Source organism: Sapajus apella, unplaced genomic scaffold, assembly GCF_009761245.1.
Source record: "Sapajus apella isolate SASKATOON/1434 unplaced genomic scaffold, GSC_monkey_1.0 scaffold95, whole genome shotgun sequence".
NCBI lineage: Eukaryota > Metazoa > Chordata > Mammalia > Primates > Cebidae > Sapajus > Sapajus apella.
Genome location: NW_022437035.1, coordinates 2247798 through 2266958, shown reverse-complemented (window position 1 = coordinate 2266958; position 19161 = coordinate 2247798). Strand labels below are relative to the sequence as shown.

Below are 19161 nucleotides of genomic sequence, written 5' to 3'. Positions count from 1 at the left end.
TGTGTGTGTGTGTGTGTGTGTGTGTGTGTGTGTGTGTGTGTGTGTGTAAGCAGAATGTGAATACTATTCTTCCCTTTTAAACAAGGAGAATGCATATAAGCAGTACATCCCTCCTCCCACACTGGAAATAACAGCAGTAGAAAATGGGTGTTAATTTAAGCCCCTACTAGTAGTTGAGATAGACAACAAACCCCCAATTTTTTTTTTTTTTTTGCAAAGTAACTCTTATGAAACAATGGACCCTTTTGGTAAATTGTCATCCAAGCTCTCAAAATAACTGCATTAAAAAGTACTTGCTTTGCCCATGAAGACAGCACAAAAGTATAAAAACTAAGATTTGGAACCACGAAAAATATCAAGGACAATTCTGATGTCAAGTTATTTATACTGTTAGTAGTTAAAGACACACACTAAAACCACTCCAAGAAGGGGACAAACAGGTGGGCTTGTCAAATGGTGTTTTTCAAGACTGATGACATGGGGGGCTTCACTGGTTCTCAACCCAGCATCTGTGTGGGGGTATCAATGGGGCCTGAAGGCAGGGGGAGAAAACAGACTTCATGGGGCAGACACTGCTGGTACCCTGCAAAAAGCCTGTATGCCCTGAGGTCCTCACTGTCGTACACCAGCCCAGTGCAAAGTGTCATTCATTCATGACAGACGGATGACGACATGAAAGTCAATATACAGTTAACCCATTTTGACACATTCATTCTTCGGTATTTTTTCAATACAATTCATCTGAAATCATACTAAGACGTAAAACAGACCTGCTTTTGCACACCCATTCCTGATATGTCTCCCAGAGTCAGGCAGAAGGAACCAGAAGGACTGTCACACAATTGGTAATTGTGGAGACCCGAGACCGACTCACCCACAAGTGCTCCTGCACGCCAGGTACTGCTTGCTGACTTACGCGCACTGGACTCAAAGACTTTTGAAAAATGCTCTTTGCCCCTGAAACCTAAAACTCCACTGCCTGTCCTTCCGAATCAGTGTCAATCTTTCCAACGATCGACGGATGAATGCCTTCAATGATTAATCCCAACCACTTGGAGATGATGTGTCCGTCCTTCCCACCTGGCTGAGGGGCCCCGGAACAGACTGGTCAGGGGCAGGGCAGCCATGTGGGTGCGGCTCCCAGAGGAGGGCCCAAGCACAGAAAGCTCTTCAACTTTTAACATCGTCAGAAAATATCTTCAACTTTTAACCCCAGGACAAGAAGTCAGTGGTGAGGTGCACGAAAGAAACATACCGTGGCTCTCCCATCCCCCAGCAGTACGGAGCAAAGACCTAGAAAATCCGCAGTGAGGAGGGGTAAAAGGTGGCAGTGCTTAGGGTGACCTCACACTGAACATCTTCAAAGTCCAGCCTGGAAGGTCTTCGACGTGTTTGATATCAGACATAAAAATTCACGTGGTAAGCAGGAGTCACTTCAAGTACTAGGTTCATAGGTACCAAAGTGTGTAGCGAAGAAAAAGAATTTTTATTTCTTCAGTAGTTTTGCCTGGGGACAGATGTGACAAGGCAGGGGGCCGGGCTGACCCCAAGCCGAAGCGTCCCGACTCCTCTCGGGAGCCTGGAGTCCCAGTAGTGAACAGATCAGACGTCTCATCCTCATTCACCCCAAAAGGCTGAGACCCTGGTGTGTCCTCCTCAAGGACCCTCCCAGTTGCTAGGTGCTAGAGGCCATTGCTGTTTCTGTGACAGAGGGACGGCTTTGAGAGCTCCACAGTGCCGGACCGAGGTTTGTTGAGGAACTTCGGGGCGCGACGCAACAGTCGCTGGGCCTCCTTGAAGGTTTCGTTCAACTCCTTCTTCCACTGCACGAACTCTGGGTCACTCTGAGTGGGAACACAACGGCAGATATTGTGATGGGCTCACCCGTTTTGCCAACAGCAGTGGATGCCCCTGTTGAATGCCAGCATCCCTGGAACTCCTGAAGGAAGCACGCCCCGTGTGTCCACCCCGGTGGCGTTACTAGCTAATGGGTCACGCTGCCACCTTCTCCAGAACCTCTTGAAAAGAGCAGCGAAAGGCCACATTAAAACCCTTCAGGCCGGGCGCAGTGGCTCACGCCTGTAATCCTAGCACTGTGGGAGGCCGAGGCGGGTGGATCATGAGGTCAAGAGATCGAGACCATCCTGGTCAACATGGTGAAACCCCGTCTCTACTAAAAATACAAAACATTAGCTGGGCATGGTGGTGCGTGCCTGTAATCCCAGCTACTCAGGAGGCTGAGGCAGGAGAATTGCCTGAACCCAGGAGGCGGAGGTTGCGGTGAGCCGAGACCGCGCCATTGCACTCCAGCCTGGGTAACAAGAGTGAAACTCCGTCTCAAAAAAAAAAACCCTTCATATGATTCCAGTACCATCCCACTCCGAGAATCACTGCCTATAATTTGTTCAGAGATGACTTTTGATTTCTAAAACAACTGAAGCCTATAATGATATAGGGGAAAAGTTTTGACAAAAAAATTTTAAATATATCTTCATGTATGTAATGTAGTCATGAGGTTAGTAAAAATAATTTTTTGCATCTAATACTTGTTTATTTCTCTAAATATGCTCTCTCAAATCACACACACCCACTAGTACTCCAGTCACAAAGTGTCCAGGAATGAAATTTGTGATGGAATGCAACTTCGAGGAAAAGAAAGACGACATTTCCCTTAAGATGGCATTTCAGTTTGCCATTTTATATTTACCTAAATATATAAACCTTAACTTCGAACATGCTGAAAAATCTTCAAAGTTATAGAACAAACAAAATTCTAGGCCCCATTAAATACTGAGCAGATTTTCCAGATAGGGTAATCACATTATTTCACGCACGCCCTCCTGCCATTTTTTTTTTTTTTTTGAGATGGAGTCTTGTTCTGCTGCCAGGCTGGAGTGCAGTGGTGCAATGTCGGCTCACCGCAACCTCCGCCCCCTGGGTTCAAGTGATTCTTCCGCCTCAGCCTCTCGAGTAGCTGGGACCACAGGCGCATGCCACCACGCCTGGCTATGGCCAGAATGGTCTCAATCTCTTGTTCTCGTGATCTGCCCGCCTCGGCCTCCCAAAGCGCTGGGATTACAGGTGAGAGCCGCCGTGCCCGGCCCTCCTGCCATTTTCTAATAATATTTTCCTTTTTCAAAAATAATGATTAGGCTGGGCGCAGTGGCTCACACTTGTAATCCCAGCACTTTGGGAGGCCAAGGCAGGTGGATCATGAGATGAGGAACTCAAGACCAGCCTGGCCAACACAGTGAAACCCAGTCTCTACTAAAAATATAAAAATTAGCTGGGCCTGATGACAGGTGCCTGTAATCCCAGCAACTTGGGAGGCTGAGGCAGGAGAATCGCTTGTACCCGGGAGGTGGAGGTTGCAGTGAGCCGAGATCGAGGCACTGCACTCTAGCCTGGGTGACAGGGCCAGATTCTGTCTCAAAAAAAAAACAAAAAACAAAAAACGATTAATTTGTTGAAAATCTTGTACACCTTGAGGCTTTCTTACTAAGTTTGTAAGTTGCAAGTGATAAAACATGGTGTAGGAAAATTTTTTATAGCCAGGCATCCAACTTTGCTGAATATTTAATTATTCCAACATTCACCTAAGAAAAAGTAAAAACTCACCTCACATTGCAAGACAAATTGCTTCCCTCCTTTTATTCTGAACAAAATGCATTTTTTGTCTTTAATTTGAGTTTCTTCCACGGAGAGAATCTGTTCCATTGTCAGTAAATTTTGCTAACCGTAAAAACAGAAATTCAAAATTCCAATTATTTTGTGATTTCTTAGGTAGCAACACCAAAAACTACCAAGGTAGAACAAGTAAAAAAAGAAAAGGCATCCCCTTTTCTTTCTTTGATGATATTCCAGAAGTGAGGGCAAAACGGCAGCAAAGGAACACACACAAATTATAACGTTTCAAGGAAAACGGCAGAGAAAGCAATGTTTCGCTAAGGAAAAACGGCAAAGCCGTTATCTCCACACGGAACTGATTTTGAATGACGATGAAACACAAGCATACTTGTTGTGTGGTACATTCCTATAAATTCTATCAATAAAGTTGTGAGAAAGCCAGATGGCCACATATGATTTCTGTGAGCCAAAGGTGTGTAGTTCATTTTTAGGGCAGCAACTCAGCAAATGTTTAGTGATGTCAGTTTGCAAGCTAACAGTATTTTGATAATATTCCCATGTCGTAAATAGAGATGGTTTCCTTAAAAGACTGTCAACACTAGGTCTATAGCATTATTGCTTAAGGTGAATGCTTTAGTGTCATGAGTTCCTTACCATTTGATGGTTTCTTTTGTTTGTTTTTTTAATATATAAATACTCCAGGAATCTTGATTGAGAAATGACACCCCAATAACCACTCAGGTTTTCTTTTTCCTTACTTAGACTTACAAATCTGCTTATGCATATTATGTAGGTACTCAAATAGAACACTCAGTGTTGCATCTTTTAAAACCAAGCTCATTTATTGCATCCAATGTTAAACAAAGGTACATTTTTTTTAAAGTTTTCAAACATCCTGAAGTGGGGTGATTTCTTTTTAATGTGCACAATAGTGACAGGCCAGCGGGGAGCATAAAAAATGTATCACAGGCCCAGTCCACTCATCACCTGGAAATACGCTGGGCTTTGGGGAGCTACTGTGATGCTTCCCAGCCCTGAGTTATAATTCAGGGTCCCCAAAAGAATCTTACTAATTGGAACTAAGATCCTCGATTCTAATTTTTCAAAAATAACTTCTATGGCAGGAGTGACGGTGGGAAGATCTTGTTTCTGTTCAAAGAAATGGAGTGATATGCAATTGTAATCATTCGTAATGGAATGAAAACTGTGCTGACAGTAAACTGTAAAAATACGTGAGATCTAGGTGCCTTGTTGTCTACACTTCTGATCCCTGGAGAACTGATGGGCAGTATTCCAACATATCCAACACGCAAACAATGTTCTGAATGTGTAGGACCATTACCCTGCCTACAATGACTCATCAGGCTCCCCACCAAAAAAAGAAAAGATGACTTCTGCCAGGGTTGGCTCCTTCCTTGGTGACAAGCCTTGGGCTCCTCACACAGTAGGCACTTAATAAATGCTGCCTGGTTTGCTGAAAGGTACCGTGTGGATTGGAAATTTCTTTCTATCTTGTTCGTAAACATTAGCTCTGGAAAGGATCTTCGAGGGCAGCCACATCTTGCTATCGTATGATCCACCGACAAATTCCCAACAAAGTGAACACACAGGGAGTATCTTTTGGTGACCTCACCTCTGTGCCAAGTGTCACGGCGTGGGACACTTTATTTGAGCCAACTAGGAGAGGCTGTACAATGGAGAGACTCGGGGTGCAGGGAGACCCGGTCTGAGTCACCCTCCCACCTCCTGCCTGTCCAGCTGTGTTTTGAGGTGGCAGACTTTCCCCTCTCAGCCTGCTTTCCTCTTTATAAAATGAGGGTTGGATGCTCAAAGGTTCCAAAACAAACGGAGTTTTTTTGTTTTTTTTTTTTTCAGCACTTGACCTCAGATAAACATGCAAAAATTACAGTACAGTCATCCCTTGATATCCATGGGGGACTGGTTCCAGGACCCCCCTGAGAATACCAAAATCCACAGATGCTCAAATTGCTGCCATAAAATGGTAGCGTATTTGCACATAACCTTCACACATCCCCCTGTACACTTTAAATCACCTCCAACGTAAATGCTGTGTAAATAGTTGTTGGACTGTCTTGGTTTTTATTTGTATTACTTTTTCTCGTTATATTGTTATTTTTTATTTTTTCCCAAATATTTTCTCTCCTTGGTTGCTTGCATCCCAGGATGAGGAGCTGCAGCTATGGAGGGCTGACTGCTGTTGTTAGGATTTTCATTCCTTCATTTCACAGAGGAGACAATGGAGGCTGAGAGAGTCAATGTGACGTGCTCAGAGTCCCAGAGACACCCAGCAGCGGATCCGAACGCGTCTGTCTGACTTCAAAGTCCAGCTTGTCTTTTCTTTTTAGATCCACCTACCTGCTCTCCAGCCTTCTTCAAATCCATCTGATGATGTGGTGCTTCTGACCTCACCAAAAAGCATGTTCTATTTTCAGATATTACAAAGTTCCCCCTTGACTTGGAGTTGACTTGAAAGTTTACAAGAAGTTAAAGCATGCACACTACCATCTCATGTATACCAGTAAAGCAGATACACGGAGTTTTAGAGGATATTTTATAAAACACGAAAGCAACATGAAATCGGCATATGCCATTGTATGTACTGGGAGACATGCTGGGTGCGACTGCCTTAGACTTACCCGGGACTCTCCCTCTCCTCTCCATTCAAGTCTATTTGGAAAGAGGTAAAAATAGCGACGCTGCCACTGAGTCAGAAATGGGTTTCCCAGTTTCAGCATGTACCCGTGCATAATGCAGTCCTTCCCCAGAGCGTAATCTGAGGAATACAAAATAAGTAGGAGTTAAACAGGCTCTGAAACAAAGTGTCATAGCGGCATTATTCTCTGAAAAAAGAACGACATACTTTTTGGGAAAAGGAGGTTTCTATAAATATTGCACATGACAGAAGTCATGGTTTTCGTTTTAAATGCACGTGCACTGGGGGTCTAAAGATCGGAGGGTTCTGCAGCTCTCTCTGCCCACATAGTAAATGGCTGCTTCGCAATATGCCAGCAAATCCATGATGTCCATGGATCGCTCTGGGAGGGCAAAAGTTAGTTTCCAAACTCTTTTCATTATGCATGATGAGTATTGGAGAACAGAGAATATTTAAAGTCAAGCTATCCCCAAAGTACCTTTGCCTTTATGTGGGGTTAGGATTCCCCCTTTAATCTTAAAAATAATAGTAGAGTGGGAATTTTCTTGTCCAATTAAGGTAATATAAGAATCAAAAATGATTCATTCCTCAGCTTCATGTTAGGTTTATTCCTCAAATATATATGGTTATGTATAGAGACAATTCACACACATTGTTGAGTTCTGATTACATTTTTATAATGAAGTATTGTGTCTTTTTTTTTTTTTTAAGTTGGGGGGGGGGTCCCGAGCGTGGTAGCTCACATCTGTAATCCCAGCACTTTGAGAGGCTGAAGTGGGTGGATCACGAGGTCAGGAGATTGAGACTATCCTGGCTAACACGTGAAACCCCGTCTCTACTAAAAATACAAAAAATTAGCCAGACGTGGAGGCACATGCCTGTAGTTCCAGCTACTCGGGAGGCTGAGGCAGGAGAATGCCTTGAACCCAGGGGGTGGAGGCTGCGGTGAGCTGAGATCGCACCACTGCACTCCAGCCTGGGCAACAAAGTGAGACTCCATCTCAAAAAAAAAAAAAGGTTAATTTTAAAGTCTAGATTAAAGGCTTTGGTGATTGTGCCAAAATCATTTACTCACTCACTCATTTCTTCAACAAGTATCACATGCATGCCCAGGTGTTGGGCATGTTCCAGATATTCCGGGCTCAGCAGAGAACGAAAGAGACAAAAACCCCCACTTTAGAGAACTTACAGTCTAGTGAGTGTTTCAGACCCTAAGTGAACAAGTAAAACCCCTGCTGGGTCATTTGGAGACAAGCAGAAAAAGTGCAAAGGAGAGAGGGGATCGGGGAGGGTCAGTGGTGATGGCGAGGCATGGAGTTGTCATTTTTACTGAAAAGCGCCTGCATTTCCAAAATCTATTTAAAATATGAGTAGAGGCATCCCTTGGTATCCACAAGGGATAGGTTCCAGGAACTTAGCAGGTATCAGATCAGTAGATGTTGAAGTCCTCAATATAAAATGGCATAGTATTTGCATAGAACCTACACATATCCTCCCACAAACTTTAAATCGCCTCTATTTGACCTATACTACCTAACACAGCGTAAATGCTATGGAAATAGTTGCTACCCTGTCTAGCAGGGTTTCTCCACCTTTCTGGTACCAGAGACTGGTGTCGTGGAAGACAATTTTTCCACAGACGGGGGTGGGGGAATGATTTTGGGTTGAAACTGTTCTGCTTCAGATCATCAAGCATTTGATTCTCTAAGGAGCACGTAACCTAGATCCCTCACATGGGCACTTCCCAGTAGGGTTTGTGTGCTCCTTTAAGAATCTAACGGCGCTGCTGATCTGACAGGCGGAGCTCGGACCGTTCTGCTCTCTCGCCCACCACGCACCTCCTGCTGCGTGGCCCAGTTCCTAACTGGCCACCCACCCGTGGGGTTGGGAATCCCTGCTGTAGAGCTTTTATTTGCATTTTTTATTATTGTATTATTCTTCTTATTGTTTTTCTCCAGATATTTTTGATCATGGTTGGTCAAATCCACAGACGCGGAAATTGCAGACGTGGAGGGCCGAATGTGTTATTTTTATTTTATTTTATTTTATTTTTGGTTCCGGAATCTAAGCCTAGACTGTATTTTTCTAGAAAGGTGACCTCTGAGATTGCCAGCCAAGACCTACTTACCCACGAATTACTAACATATGAAGATAAATCCATTGATTTGCTAAACTTCCTAATTACACCTCTAACTAAAAGGATACACTTGAACACGCTTATGAAGATATATATAGAAATACATATTTATATATAATTTTGGATCCAATTCATGAAGATTCTAGTGACATCAGGATACTCCCTTGAGCAAGTCCACCTTGATTCAATTTCCTGTGTAAAATCTGCTGTGGCAAACACAGCCCAGTGTGATCACAATGGACCTGTTCTCCAAAGAAGAGCTTACAAACAAAGGTTGTGTGTCCCTGCAGAATTGAGGTAAGCACAGTTAAAAGAATGTAGGATTCATCTGGTGTATTCCGGCAACTTTTACGTACAGAGTGAGTCATCCACAAAGACACCTTAAATGCCACAGGGAAATTGTCAGATAAGATCAAGGAATCCTATACCAAGATGCTGCCACCAAAGTAACCTGTTAATAGAGTGAAAGAGTTTCTGGTCGTTCTTGTTATATATGGTTAACCTCGAAAGGGATTTGTTCAGAGGGAAAGTGAAATTATATCTTACCATAATCATCAACTACAATAAATTTAATTATCCACAATTCATGAAATCGTAGAAAACTCACGAGTAACCATATTCAGTGAATCAAGAATGACTTATTTAAAACTTATGTTTCCTATTTAATGTAATGTTTGGTAGGGCATCCAATTATTTACATAAAAACGCAGTTTGGCAATTTTGGTTTTTGTGTGTGTGAGACAGCTTCTCGCTCTGTCACCCAGGCAGGAGTGCAGTGGCACCATCTCGGCTCACTGCAGACGACCTCCTGGGCTCAAGTGATCCTCCCATTTCGGCCCCCTAGTCACTGGGACTACAGGCACACGCCACCACGCCTGGCTAATTTTTATATTTTCTAGAGATGAGGTTTCACCATGTTGCCCGGGCTGGTCTCGGACTTCTGGACTCAACTGATCCTTCTGCCTCAGCCTCCTGAACCGCTAGGATTACAGACGTGAGCCACTGCGCCCCGGCCTGGTTTGGCAATTTGTAAAAGGCTATTTGTAATATAAATGTCTTTATACGTTTACTTCTTATCTATGGCCATACCACCCTGAACACACCTGATCTCACCTGATCTTGGAAGCTAAGCAGGGTTGGGCCTGTTAGTACCTGAATGGGAGACATTCACCTCTCTTAACAAGTGACAAGATCCTCGCCAGGATCGGCCACATACTTCTCGGCCCCCAGTGCAAAATGAAACTGCAGGCCCCTTGTTCAGAAATGACTAAGAGTCTCACGGTGGTGACAACAGTGCCCTAAATGGAGTCAGGTGCCCAGGTGACTGCACAGGGCGTGCCCCAGTGACACCAGCCCCATTCCTGACACTGCCATACTCGATGTGCAAGAAAAAGCCTCTGAGCTAGTCCCCAAGCACTCCAAGATAAAAGGGCATTCTAAAGAAACCTGCCCCTCTGTCTCCACAGACTTCTTTGTGTGCTGACTGAAGACTTTGAAATACCGGGCTGAGCGTTTCCAGGCCAGAGCAAACTGAAACAATTTACGACACTGCTTTCTTCTCGACTGGAAAATACCTTACGACCCAAGTACTTTTTCAGCTTTACAAGAAATTCTGAAAATTCACTGCATGAGAAATGTATTGAGACACGTTAGCTCCGTTACCTTCTTCGTGGCCAAGCTGCTTATTTTTAGCTCTCTTTCTGGCCTCGATTTTATCCGCGTCTGCATTTACTGCTTCGTAAACGGTTTCCGTGACCTCTTGCTGCCAACGTTCAGAGATGACCAGAGGGAAGTTCTTGTAGAGCTCTTGGTCGCAATCAAGCAGCTGATTATTTTAAGAAGTTAAGATATTTCCGATTAATATACTTAGAAAGGTAAGAGTCCACGGTGCCACACTCGTGGTGACACCATCATAAAACTATATATAGGAAGATGGCAGCAGTAATCATTTGGAGGCAGGTCATTGGTTGTCATAAATCTCTGCTAATGACAACCCAAGCAATCAGCATCCACAGACAGTTAGAACTGATCACCACGTCAGTTTCAGCCCCAGATCGGCTACGGTCAGCCCAACTTTCTATACCAACTTCATGACATGTTTGCCAATGAAAACTCAGACAGGGTTTTACTTGAAGTAGGAAAACATTCTGATGATAAACTAAAATTTCAATTATGGTAAGGATATTTTGTTTCTGTAAGTGGGGAAACTGTTTCTATAGTTTTAGAAACAGTTATGTAAGGCAGAAGCCAACAGGGCTTTTGAACCTACCTTCAATTAAACTGAAAAGTCAGAAAAACCAAAAGTAAATGAGGCTGAGCTTCCTATGAATTCCATGAACCTTCCAAGTACTTCAAGTTTAAACATCATATTCATGTATAAGAAAGCTCAAGATACATGGGGAGTTTAGGCAATGGAGCCTTTAAGAGTCGCTGTAGGGCTAGGCGCGGTGGCTCACGCCTGTAATCCCAGAACTTTGGGAGGTCAAGGTGGGCAGATCACGAGGTCAAGATATCGAGACCATCCTGGCCAACATGGTGAAACCCCGCCTCTACTAAAAATACAAAAATTAGCCGGGCGTGGTGGCACACGCCTGTGGTCCCACCTACCCGGGAGGCTGAGGCGGAAGAATCGCTTGAACCCAGGAGGTGGAGGTTACAGTGAGCCGAGATTGCGCCACTGCACTCCAGCCTGGTGACAGAGCAAGGCTCCGTCTCAAAAAAAAAAAAAAAAAAAAAAAGAAACAAAAAGTTGCTGTAATAAAAATTACACTTAATGGGAGCATTTTTCTCCCAAACCATGACTCAAAATTCTTCATTCTGCCCTCTAGGTAAGGCTGCACTTTGAATGTGAGCAAAGAAAATGGTTTTATGCATGTGAACTACATTTTTATGGCAGAAAAATTAACAGTCCTTCCGATAAAAACATGCTTGCCTTAGAAGCACAGACCTCCTTAGAGACTTGATTTGCTTACTCGTTGAGAGATAAGCAGGGGTGGGTATCATAACAGGCAAAATACTGAGAAGAGCAAGAAAGTCCAAGGAGGCGAAGGCCCTTGCACACACTCCCTTAGCAAATAACAGAACAGCAGGAGCAGCTGCAACCCGCATCCCAGTCTGGGGCCCACTCCATCCAGTTTGATCTATTATAATAATCTATTGATTTTGAGGTCACCTTGACCTGCAGAGCCTTTCCACTTTCTGTTTTCTTCACTCAGTCTAAGCCCATAACTGAACCCCTCGATTGCTCTGAATGGGACTGGAGGTGCGTGTGTGTGTGTGAGTGATGGGGTGTTGAAGACCCCAAGGCCTGATGAGCACCTGCGATCAGGCACACAGGGACAGGTTCTGAACAGTCTGGCAAAGAGTCAACACGCGCCCCTTGCCCAGGTAGCTATTCTGAAGCGGCCAGCTCTGTTCTGAGGACAAACTGCTCTACTGCCTATAATTTCGGAAAGCCTTGATCTTTACGGACTGAGCCCACGCTGCTGAAAATGACTTTTTTTTTTTTAAAGAAGAAGACAACTTATGTTTACATGATGTGAGGTTTCCCCCTCCTTTTTAAAGGAAATGTGTTATTTGGGCTGTTTTTACAAGACAGTTTCTTAAAATGCAGTCCTCTGCCCTTCCTGCTAGACTCAGCCATCACAGGGGCAGGACCTGGGCTTCTTGTTTACAGCTGATTCCCTGCCAGATACGACTTCTTGCTCGGGAAGAACCAACACATAATAGTAGAAGCTGCTAGTTTGTTAAGCACTGACTATATGCCTGTAGCCTTCAGCGGGCCACCTCATTTATCCTTAGAGAAAGCTTGGCAATGAAATCCCCCACTTTACAGGTGAGCAAACCAAGACCTGAGAGGTTACAGAATGGCCCACATTCACTCCGCTAATGGCAGATCCCAGCCCAGTCTGTCTGACTCGAAAGCCTGGATCTTGGTTTACCACATTTTTAAGTATGATAATCTCTTTTTAACATCAAAAAATGTTCGTGGGTGCCCACATAATAGTAGTTTTATTTTTAGTACTCTGATAGATAGTAGTACAGCAGGTGAAAAAATTCTATTGTGACAGCAGTACATTCTTTAAATACCTTTTAAGTGGGTTGTTCCCCAAAGCTGCTGTGTACGCATATACCCCACATCAATGGTATCACGGTTCAGGCTACAGACGATGCGTGGCGGGGCACAGGTCTGGGCATCGGTCTCAATGCTGACCCCAGCCGCTGCTCTGGACCACAGAAGGGTGTCTCGCAGTTGGTCAGCAATCCTCACAGCCCTGTGGCCTGGGCCCTCTGCACTCTGCCTTCACCTAACCTCCAGCACCTGAGAAGCTGGCCCCGTGAACACCCCAATCACCATCATAACCCAGTCCCTCGTCTCCTAGGACCCCTAGCACTGGCCGGCTGCCACTGCGTTCCCCAGATGCACTTGGCCTCTACATGCTGCTCCCGGTAGCTGCTCTCCTTCTCCGCAATCCTCACATCTTCTGCCTTCCCTGTCCCATAGCCTAGTTGGTCCCAGTCCCACGCGTCTCTAATTACAGCGCCTGCCAGGCCCTTGCATTTTATTTGTCACTCTTTTATTCACACCTGAGAGGTGTGCGTTTTAATAGTGTTGCAGCCTTCTGGAAAAGGAAGCTCCTTGGTGGGGAAAGCAAGGAGGGCTTGCATCAGGAGGGTGTAAATGCGGGCAGCTGAGAAGAAACAGGGACGGCCCGCGAGCAGTGAGGAGAGCCAGGGGCAAGCCGCCAGCATGGGGGTAGGTGAGAGCCTGACGTGGTGATACACTTTGACCGGCATCTTAGACAGGATGATCTTCTCTCATGACTCACCATCTCTAATTATGTCTTCTCTCTACTTGGGGGAATAGCGACATGAACGAGAGTATGAAAAACGCAGAGGATTGTATTAAAAAATGGTGATGATTTCACCTGTGATTGACAAATGCAAAATGACTCATGCTGTTTGCTCTTTTGTCCTAACAGGGGGAGATATAAAAACTTAGAACTGAGACCGCCGGCTCTTTTGCACGAGGGAAGTATGCTTGATACCACGCAGTTGTTTTTCCTGCTTCATGTACAACTCTAGTTTTATTTCAATCGCACATCTTCCAAATCAATAAACATTTTACCATGCAGTTCATCAAAAATAAAATTATTAGTCTGAAGAAAGCCTTCAAAGCCTGTCATTTCAATCCTTAACTTACACATTCTTCAAATACGTTGATATTCATTTATAAGTTAAATACCCCCAGCAGCCCAATATTAAAACAACCACTAAGTTGGATTTCCACCAGAAATCCCCCCATCCAAAAATAAAGGAAAGAAAACAATGATCACATGTGTACCTTAATGCCTTTGGTATCCTCTTCGTCAAATGAGCCAATATCAAAGGCATCAGCAGCATTGACTTCTCCCCGGGGAGGAATCAACGGTGGGGGATACTGGAAGGTGCAAACAAGCACAGCGCATTTATCAGATGACCTTACGGCCCTGTCCCAACCTAACATTCTACAAAGACAGCACAGTGCAAGGTATCAGCATGCTACACTGTAAAGCATTTCTTCTTTAAAATTTCTTGGACAGAGTCTTGCTCTGTCGCCAGGCTGGAATACAGTGGTGCGATCTCGGCTCACTGCATCCTCCGCCTCCCGGGTTCAAGCGATTCTCCTGCCTCAGCCTCCCGAGTAGCTGGGACTACAGGTGCGTGCCACCATGCCCCACTAATTTTGTATTTTTAGTATAGATGGGGTTTTGCCATGTTGGCCAGGCTGGTCTCGAACTCCTGACCTCAGATAAGCCACCTGCCTTGGTTTCCCAAAGCGCTGGGATTACAGGCATGAGCCACCACGCTCAGCCACACTGTGCAGCATTTCATTCAAGATTGTAACAAATCACATTTCGTATTTCGTATAAAAGCCTTTGCACTGAATAACCCCAAAGGGAGGCCCTGGATTTTAGACAAATTTAAAGAAAAATAGGACTCATGACTGAAGGCTTAAATAATTTTCAAATATAACCAAATTTCAGGCCTGCATATCAGTCCAGCTCAGCTTAGGAAAACACATTCTCTCAGAGGACGCGACAACACCTTCAGGTTGCTGAAGCCACAACAGGGAGCAGGCCAGAACTACAAACACCTCAACGTAAATGTTAACTGAACCGTAGGTCAAAACCTAACTCGGCAGGACTAACAGATGAGTCTCTCTTTACTACAGAAAATCATCATTTCTCTGCAGCCTGAGTTCAAGAAAAAAAAAAAAAAAAAACCCTAAGGCTGATCATCAACATTTTTCTAAAAATTGAATTTGGGGTGTTTCCTGTATCAATGCAAATATAACGAAGCTTAAAATATGGGATGGAAATTACGCTGATATAAAATCATGCTAATTCTTAAATTGTGTGGTATGGGGCCAGAAAACAGACATCGGTTTATGGAAGAAGTTTCGTGTACATTTTATGGAGATCTATGTAAAAATAGTCACATACTGAGATAAGAATCCGAGAAGGTGAGCACGCACTAAAAAAGGCTCAATTATACGTGCATTTGAATTAGCTGGATAACGGCTCCATTTTACCTTTTATTAGCTGATATAGGAGATATTTTCAAAATGTTTATATTAGGGAAATGAAGAGTGAGAGGGTACCCCAAAGGGAATGGGCCACATGGTAACTCTTGGGTGACAGAGCACTGTGGACACAGGATGCCGGGGTAGGCGGGTGGCGGGGATCCTGGGGACACAGGGACAGGAAGCCAGAGACAGAGACAGAGACAGAGACGAGCGTGTAAGGGCGGTGGTACCCAAGGTAGAGTCCCAGAGGGGGTGAGTACCTTTTGTAAGTAGACATGCTGCCAGTCAATACCTTTGAAAAAGCTGTGCTCTTTCACTTCCTGCGAGCTGGAGGAGAAAGTCGTAACAGTGGTGAGTATGCATTTGGAAATATAAGAAATATTGTGCAAAACTGTCTGCCGTTAACAACACAGGGGAACAAGTATTTCCAGTTTTTTTTTTTTTCCTTAAGAAAGCAAATAAATATGCTTCCTTCCAGGCAAGATGAGGAATGCTATGATGTTTAGAATACTGCATGCAGCACGCGGGAATACTATCCCATGTGATCATTTATTTGGGATAGTTCTTACAGTTTAAGACAACCTAGAGATTTTCACAGAGATATATACACACGTGCATGCGTACATACAATAATTCTATACGCACGAGAACATAACTGAAATAAGAATTAAATCGGATATCTACACATTAAAGAAATTTACGGCAAATATGTACACATCACAGTAGATAATACCATAGGAAAATCACAGGAATGTCAAGCACCACATTTACTCAGAAGCAAACTAGAGATCTAATAATACAATGTATACCAAAACCCTTTATAAATTGAAGAAACAAGTTTTCTCTAAGGTCATGATTAAAACTCGGAGTACCCAGAGCAAAAGTTGGCCGGGCACGGTGGCTCATGCCTGTAATCCCAGCACTTTGGGAGGCCAAGGCGGGTGGATTGTCTGAGCTCAGGAGTTCGAGATCAGCCTGGGTAACACAGTGAAACCCCGCCTCTCCTAAAATACAAAAAAATTAGCTGAGCGTGGTGGCGTGCACCTGTAATCCCAGCTACTTGGGAGGCTGAGGCAGAATTGCTTGAACCCGGGAGGCGGAGGTTGCAATGAGCCAAGATCGCGCCACTGCACTCCATCTTGGATGACAGAGTGAGAATATGTCTCCAGAAACAACAACAAACAAAGCTGCACACTCCACGGAAAAGCCTGCATGGGACAGCGGCACCCCCAGCATGTGCCACTCACCTTCTGTTTCTCCACATCTTGTCAAAGAGCTCAGAGCTGGTTCTCGGGGCCCTTCTGCAGTCAGTCCCTGGGGCGTCTCGCCCGCCCAGTCCTTTATAGGACTCCTAAATCTGTACCCCAAGCACCGACCCTCACCCTTGTTCAGGGCACTCCTACTCCACAGCCCACGCAGAGGACGCGGGTGGGGCTGACGCAGCCCTCTCCGCACTGCTCGGCCCGGCCAGGATGGACCTAGATGCTTCCCTTCCTTCATGCTGCACAGCCACCCCTCGGCCAGTCCCAGACCTGACTACTGCCTACCACCTCCCAACCCCCGAGACTCTCACTTAGGGCTGTTGTTTCTGCTCAGGGTGCTCCTGGCATTTGTGGACAGGGAAGGGATGATAGACTCCCGGCCAGAAACACCAAGGCACCCGGACACTGGCACCTCCCGCCTGAGCTTCTCTAATGCCTCCTCCTTTGACCTCTAGTCCTGCCCACCTGTAGCGCCCCCCCCACATTTCATACAGCGCCCAAATCATCTTCTTCAGTGAACTCATCACTCCTCTGCTCAAAACTCTCCAAAGTTTGGCTTTGCATTTATTACCAAACCCAGTGCCTAGGAGACCTGGCTTTGCTGATTCTACCTGGAAGTCCTCCCTTGCTGACCCTTCCGCCTGGAGTGCTCCTCCCCAGGCCTCGTCCCCCACACAAGTACTTCTCACCATCTGGACCCATCTTACTTGATGTTTCCACACCGTGGCTTTCCCACAGCAGGAGCTCCAAGGCGGCAGGGGCCATCCCTATCATGAGCACTGCCTCTGCCACTTCACGGGGTGGCATCAGTGTGTGCCCAGAAAACAGACACTGAATGAAGGAATGGGATCCGAGTCAGAGCGTATCCTTGTGCATTTTTACTGGAAACCCTTCGGTGATTTTCTTATTGGGTTCCATTTTGCGCCCATCATTGTCCACACATTAAATGTGGTAAGCTCAGTAAGGAGTTTACTTGCATATATCCAAGCAATTAGAAACACCCCGGAAAGAATGCTACTGGTTCAAGTCTGTGAATGGGTGCAAGCATGCATCTTCACACCTTCTCAACAACCACTGAAATAGAAGGAAAGGAACATGGAGATATAAACCCACCACAGCAGCCAGGCACAGTGGCTCATGCCTGTAATCCTAGCTCTTTGGGGGCCAAGAGGGGAAGATCACTTGAGGCCAGGAATTCAAGACCCATCTGGACAGCATAGCAAGACCCCTTCTCTATCAAAAAAAAAAAAAAAAAAAAAAAAATTAGCCAGGCGTGGTGATACAGGCCTGTGGTCCCAGCTACTCAGGAGGTTGAGGCCAAAGGATTACTTGAGCCCAGGAGTTTGGGGCTGCAGCGAGCTATGATTGTGCCATTGCACTCCAGCCAGGGTGACAGAGTGAGACACTGTCTCTTTTTAAAAGACCAAAATAGGCTGGACATGGTGGCTCATGCCTGTAATCTCCGCACTTTGGAAGGCCAAGGTGGGCAGATCACTTGAGGTCAGGAGTTTGAGGCCAGTTCTGGCCAACATGGCAAAACCCCGTCTCTACTAAAAATACAAAAATTAGCTGAGCGTGGTGGCGAGCACCTGTAGTCCCAGCTACTCGGGAAGCTGAGGCAGGAGAATCACTTGAACCCAGGAGGCGGAGGTTGCAGTGAGCTGAGAAGATGGTGCCACTGCACTCCATCCTGGGCGACAGAGGAAGACTCCATCACAAAAAAATAAAAATACAAGTAAAAATAAACATAAAAAAAAAAAATCCACCATGTGAGAGAGAGAGGGAGGGCCATCAGCAGACAAGAGGGGGCATTGACACAGGGACTGCTGGCAAAGCAGGGCAGAGCTGCTGCCCTGAGGACAGAGCCAGTGTGCTGAGCTTCAGCATACCACAGTGCGTGTGGCTGGGGGCTGGGACACAGGACTGGAGCTCTGGGCACAGACCCTGCGGCTCTGAGCAGCACACCTGCACACGCACACCCATGCCTGCCACACTTCCTTCCCCGACCCCCACCCCCAGAACACCTGCAGCAAGGTGTTCATTCTAACATGGAATAAGAAAACCCTGAAAAGTTCTACTTTTAAGAACTTAAACCTGCTAAAGATTTTAAAAAGGAAATAAATAAAAGGGTTGAAAATGTATACTATCGGCAAGTAAAACAAATAAAGCAAAGAAGCGGATAATATTCGAGATCAGGAGCGCAGAGGCCCACATCTAGAAAGGAACCCCAGCATACAGCTAATAAGAGTTCTGCGAGAAACAGAGGAGGAGGAATGTCAAATAAGGAAAGGAAGGGTGCTCCCTGAGCTGAGGCACGTGAGTCCCTGAGCACAGGGGACACTACGCGCCTGCCATCGCGAGTTGGAACCTAGCTCCATGGCCCGCACAGACCGTCCGCTGGTCCACAATAAAGCAAGAGCTTCAAAGTTCTGGGGGAAAATTATTTATTTAGAATTCTATGTCTAGCCTAAATCTAGCAGGGGGCAGGGAATCGAGTGAGTGGCAGGTTCGGACCAGGAGGCTGCAAAGGGAAGTGCTGGGTGAGAAGATGTCAATTAGCAGAAACAGAGCACCTCTTTCCCAGTGCAGCTGCAGGCTGCGTCCTCCGGAAAGAAACATCAGGGAAAAACAAAGTCCACAACTACCATGTGCTTTTTTGAGAGAAAGATATATGTAAATCTCTTGTATATATACATGTTACATATGTATACATATGTAACTATGCAACTTAAACTTTATTACAAGCTAAGTAGAAACCATGAAATGAACATTTGTGATTCCACATGACAGTGTAAATGCCCCTTCTTCACTTGCAGCTATTGAAATCAACCTATATGCAAAGCACAAAGATTGGTTATGATCACAGAATAGCAAGTAAGCAGTATCATACTGA

The 19161-nt window shown here is 45.2% G+C and overlaps 1 protein-coding gene across 2 annotated transcripts in view; it reads right to left on the bottom strand.

Moving 5' to 3' along the window:
* Positions 1-183: 183 nt before the first annotated feature.
* Positions 184-19161, bottom strand: part of GRK3 (G protein-coupled receptor kinase 3) — a 150773-nt gene continuing 131795 nt past the window's right edge. For both annotated transcript variants that reach the window (XM_032256697.1, XM_032256698.1), the window contains 6 exons: positions 15267-15333; positions 13783-13878; positions 10101-10263; positions 6285-6421; positions 3619-3732; positions 184-1844 (listed from right to left, as the gene is read on the bottom strand). In XM_032256697.1, coding sequence (XP_032112588.1) covers positions 1683-1844; positions 3619-3732; positions 6285-6421; positions 10101-10263; positions 13783-13878; positions 15267-15333 — 739 coding nt within the window. In that variant the 3' untranslated portion in view covers positions 184-1682. The remainder of the gene's footprint in view (positions 1845-3618; positions 3733-6284; positions 6422-10100; positions 10264-13782; positions 13879-15266; positions 15334-19161) is intronic.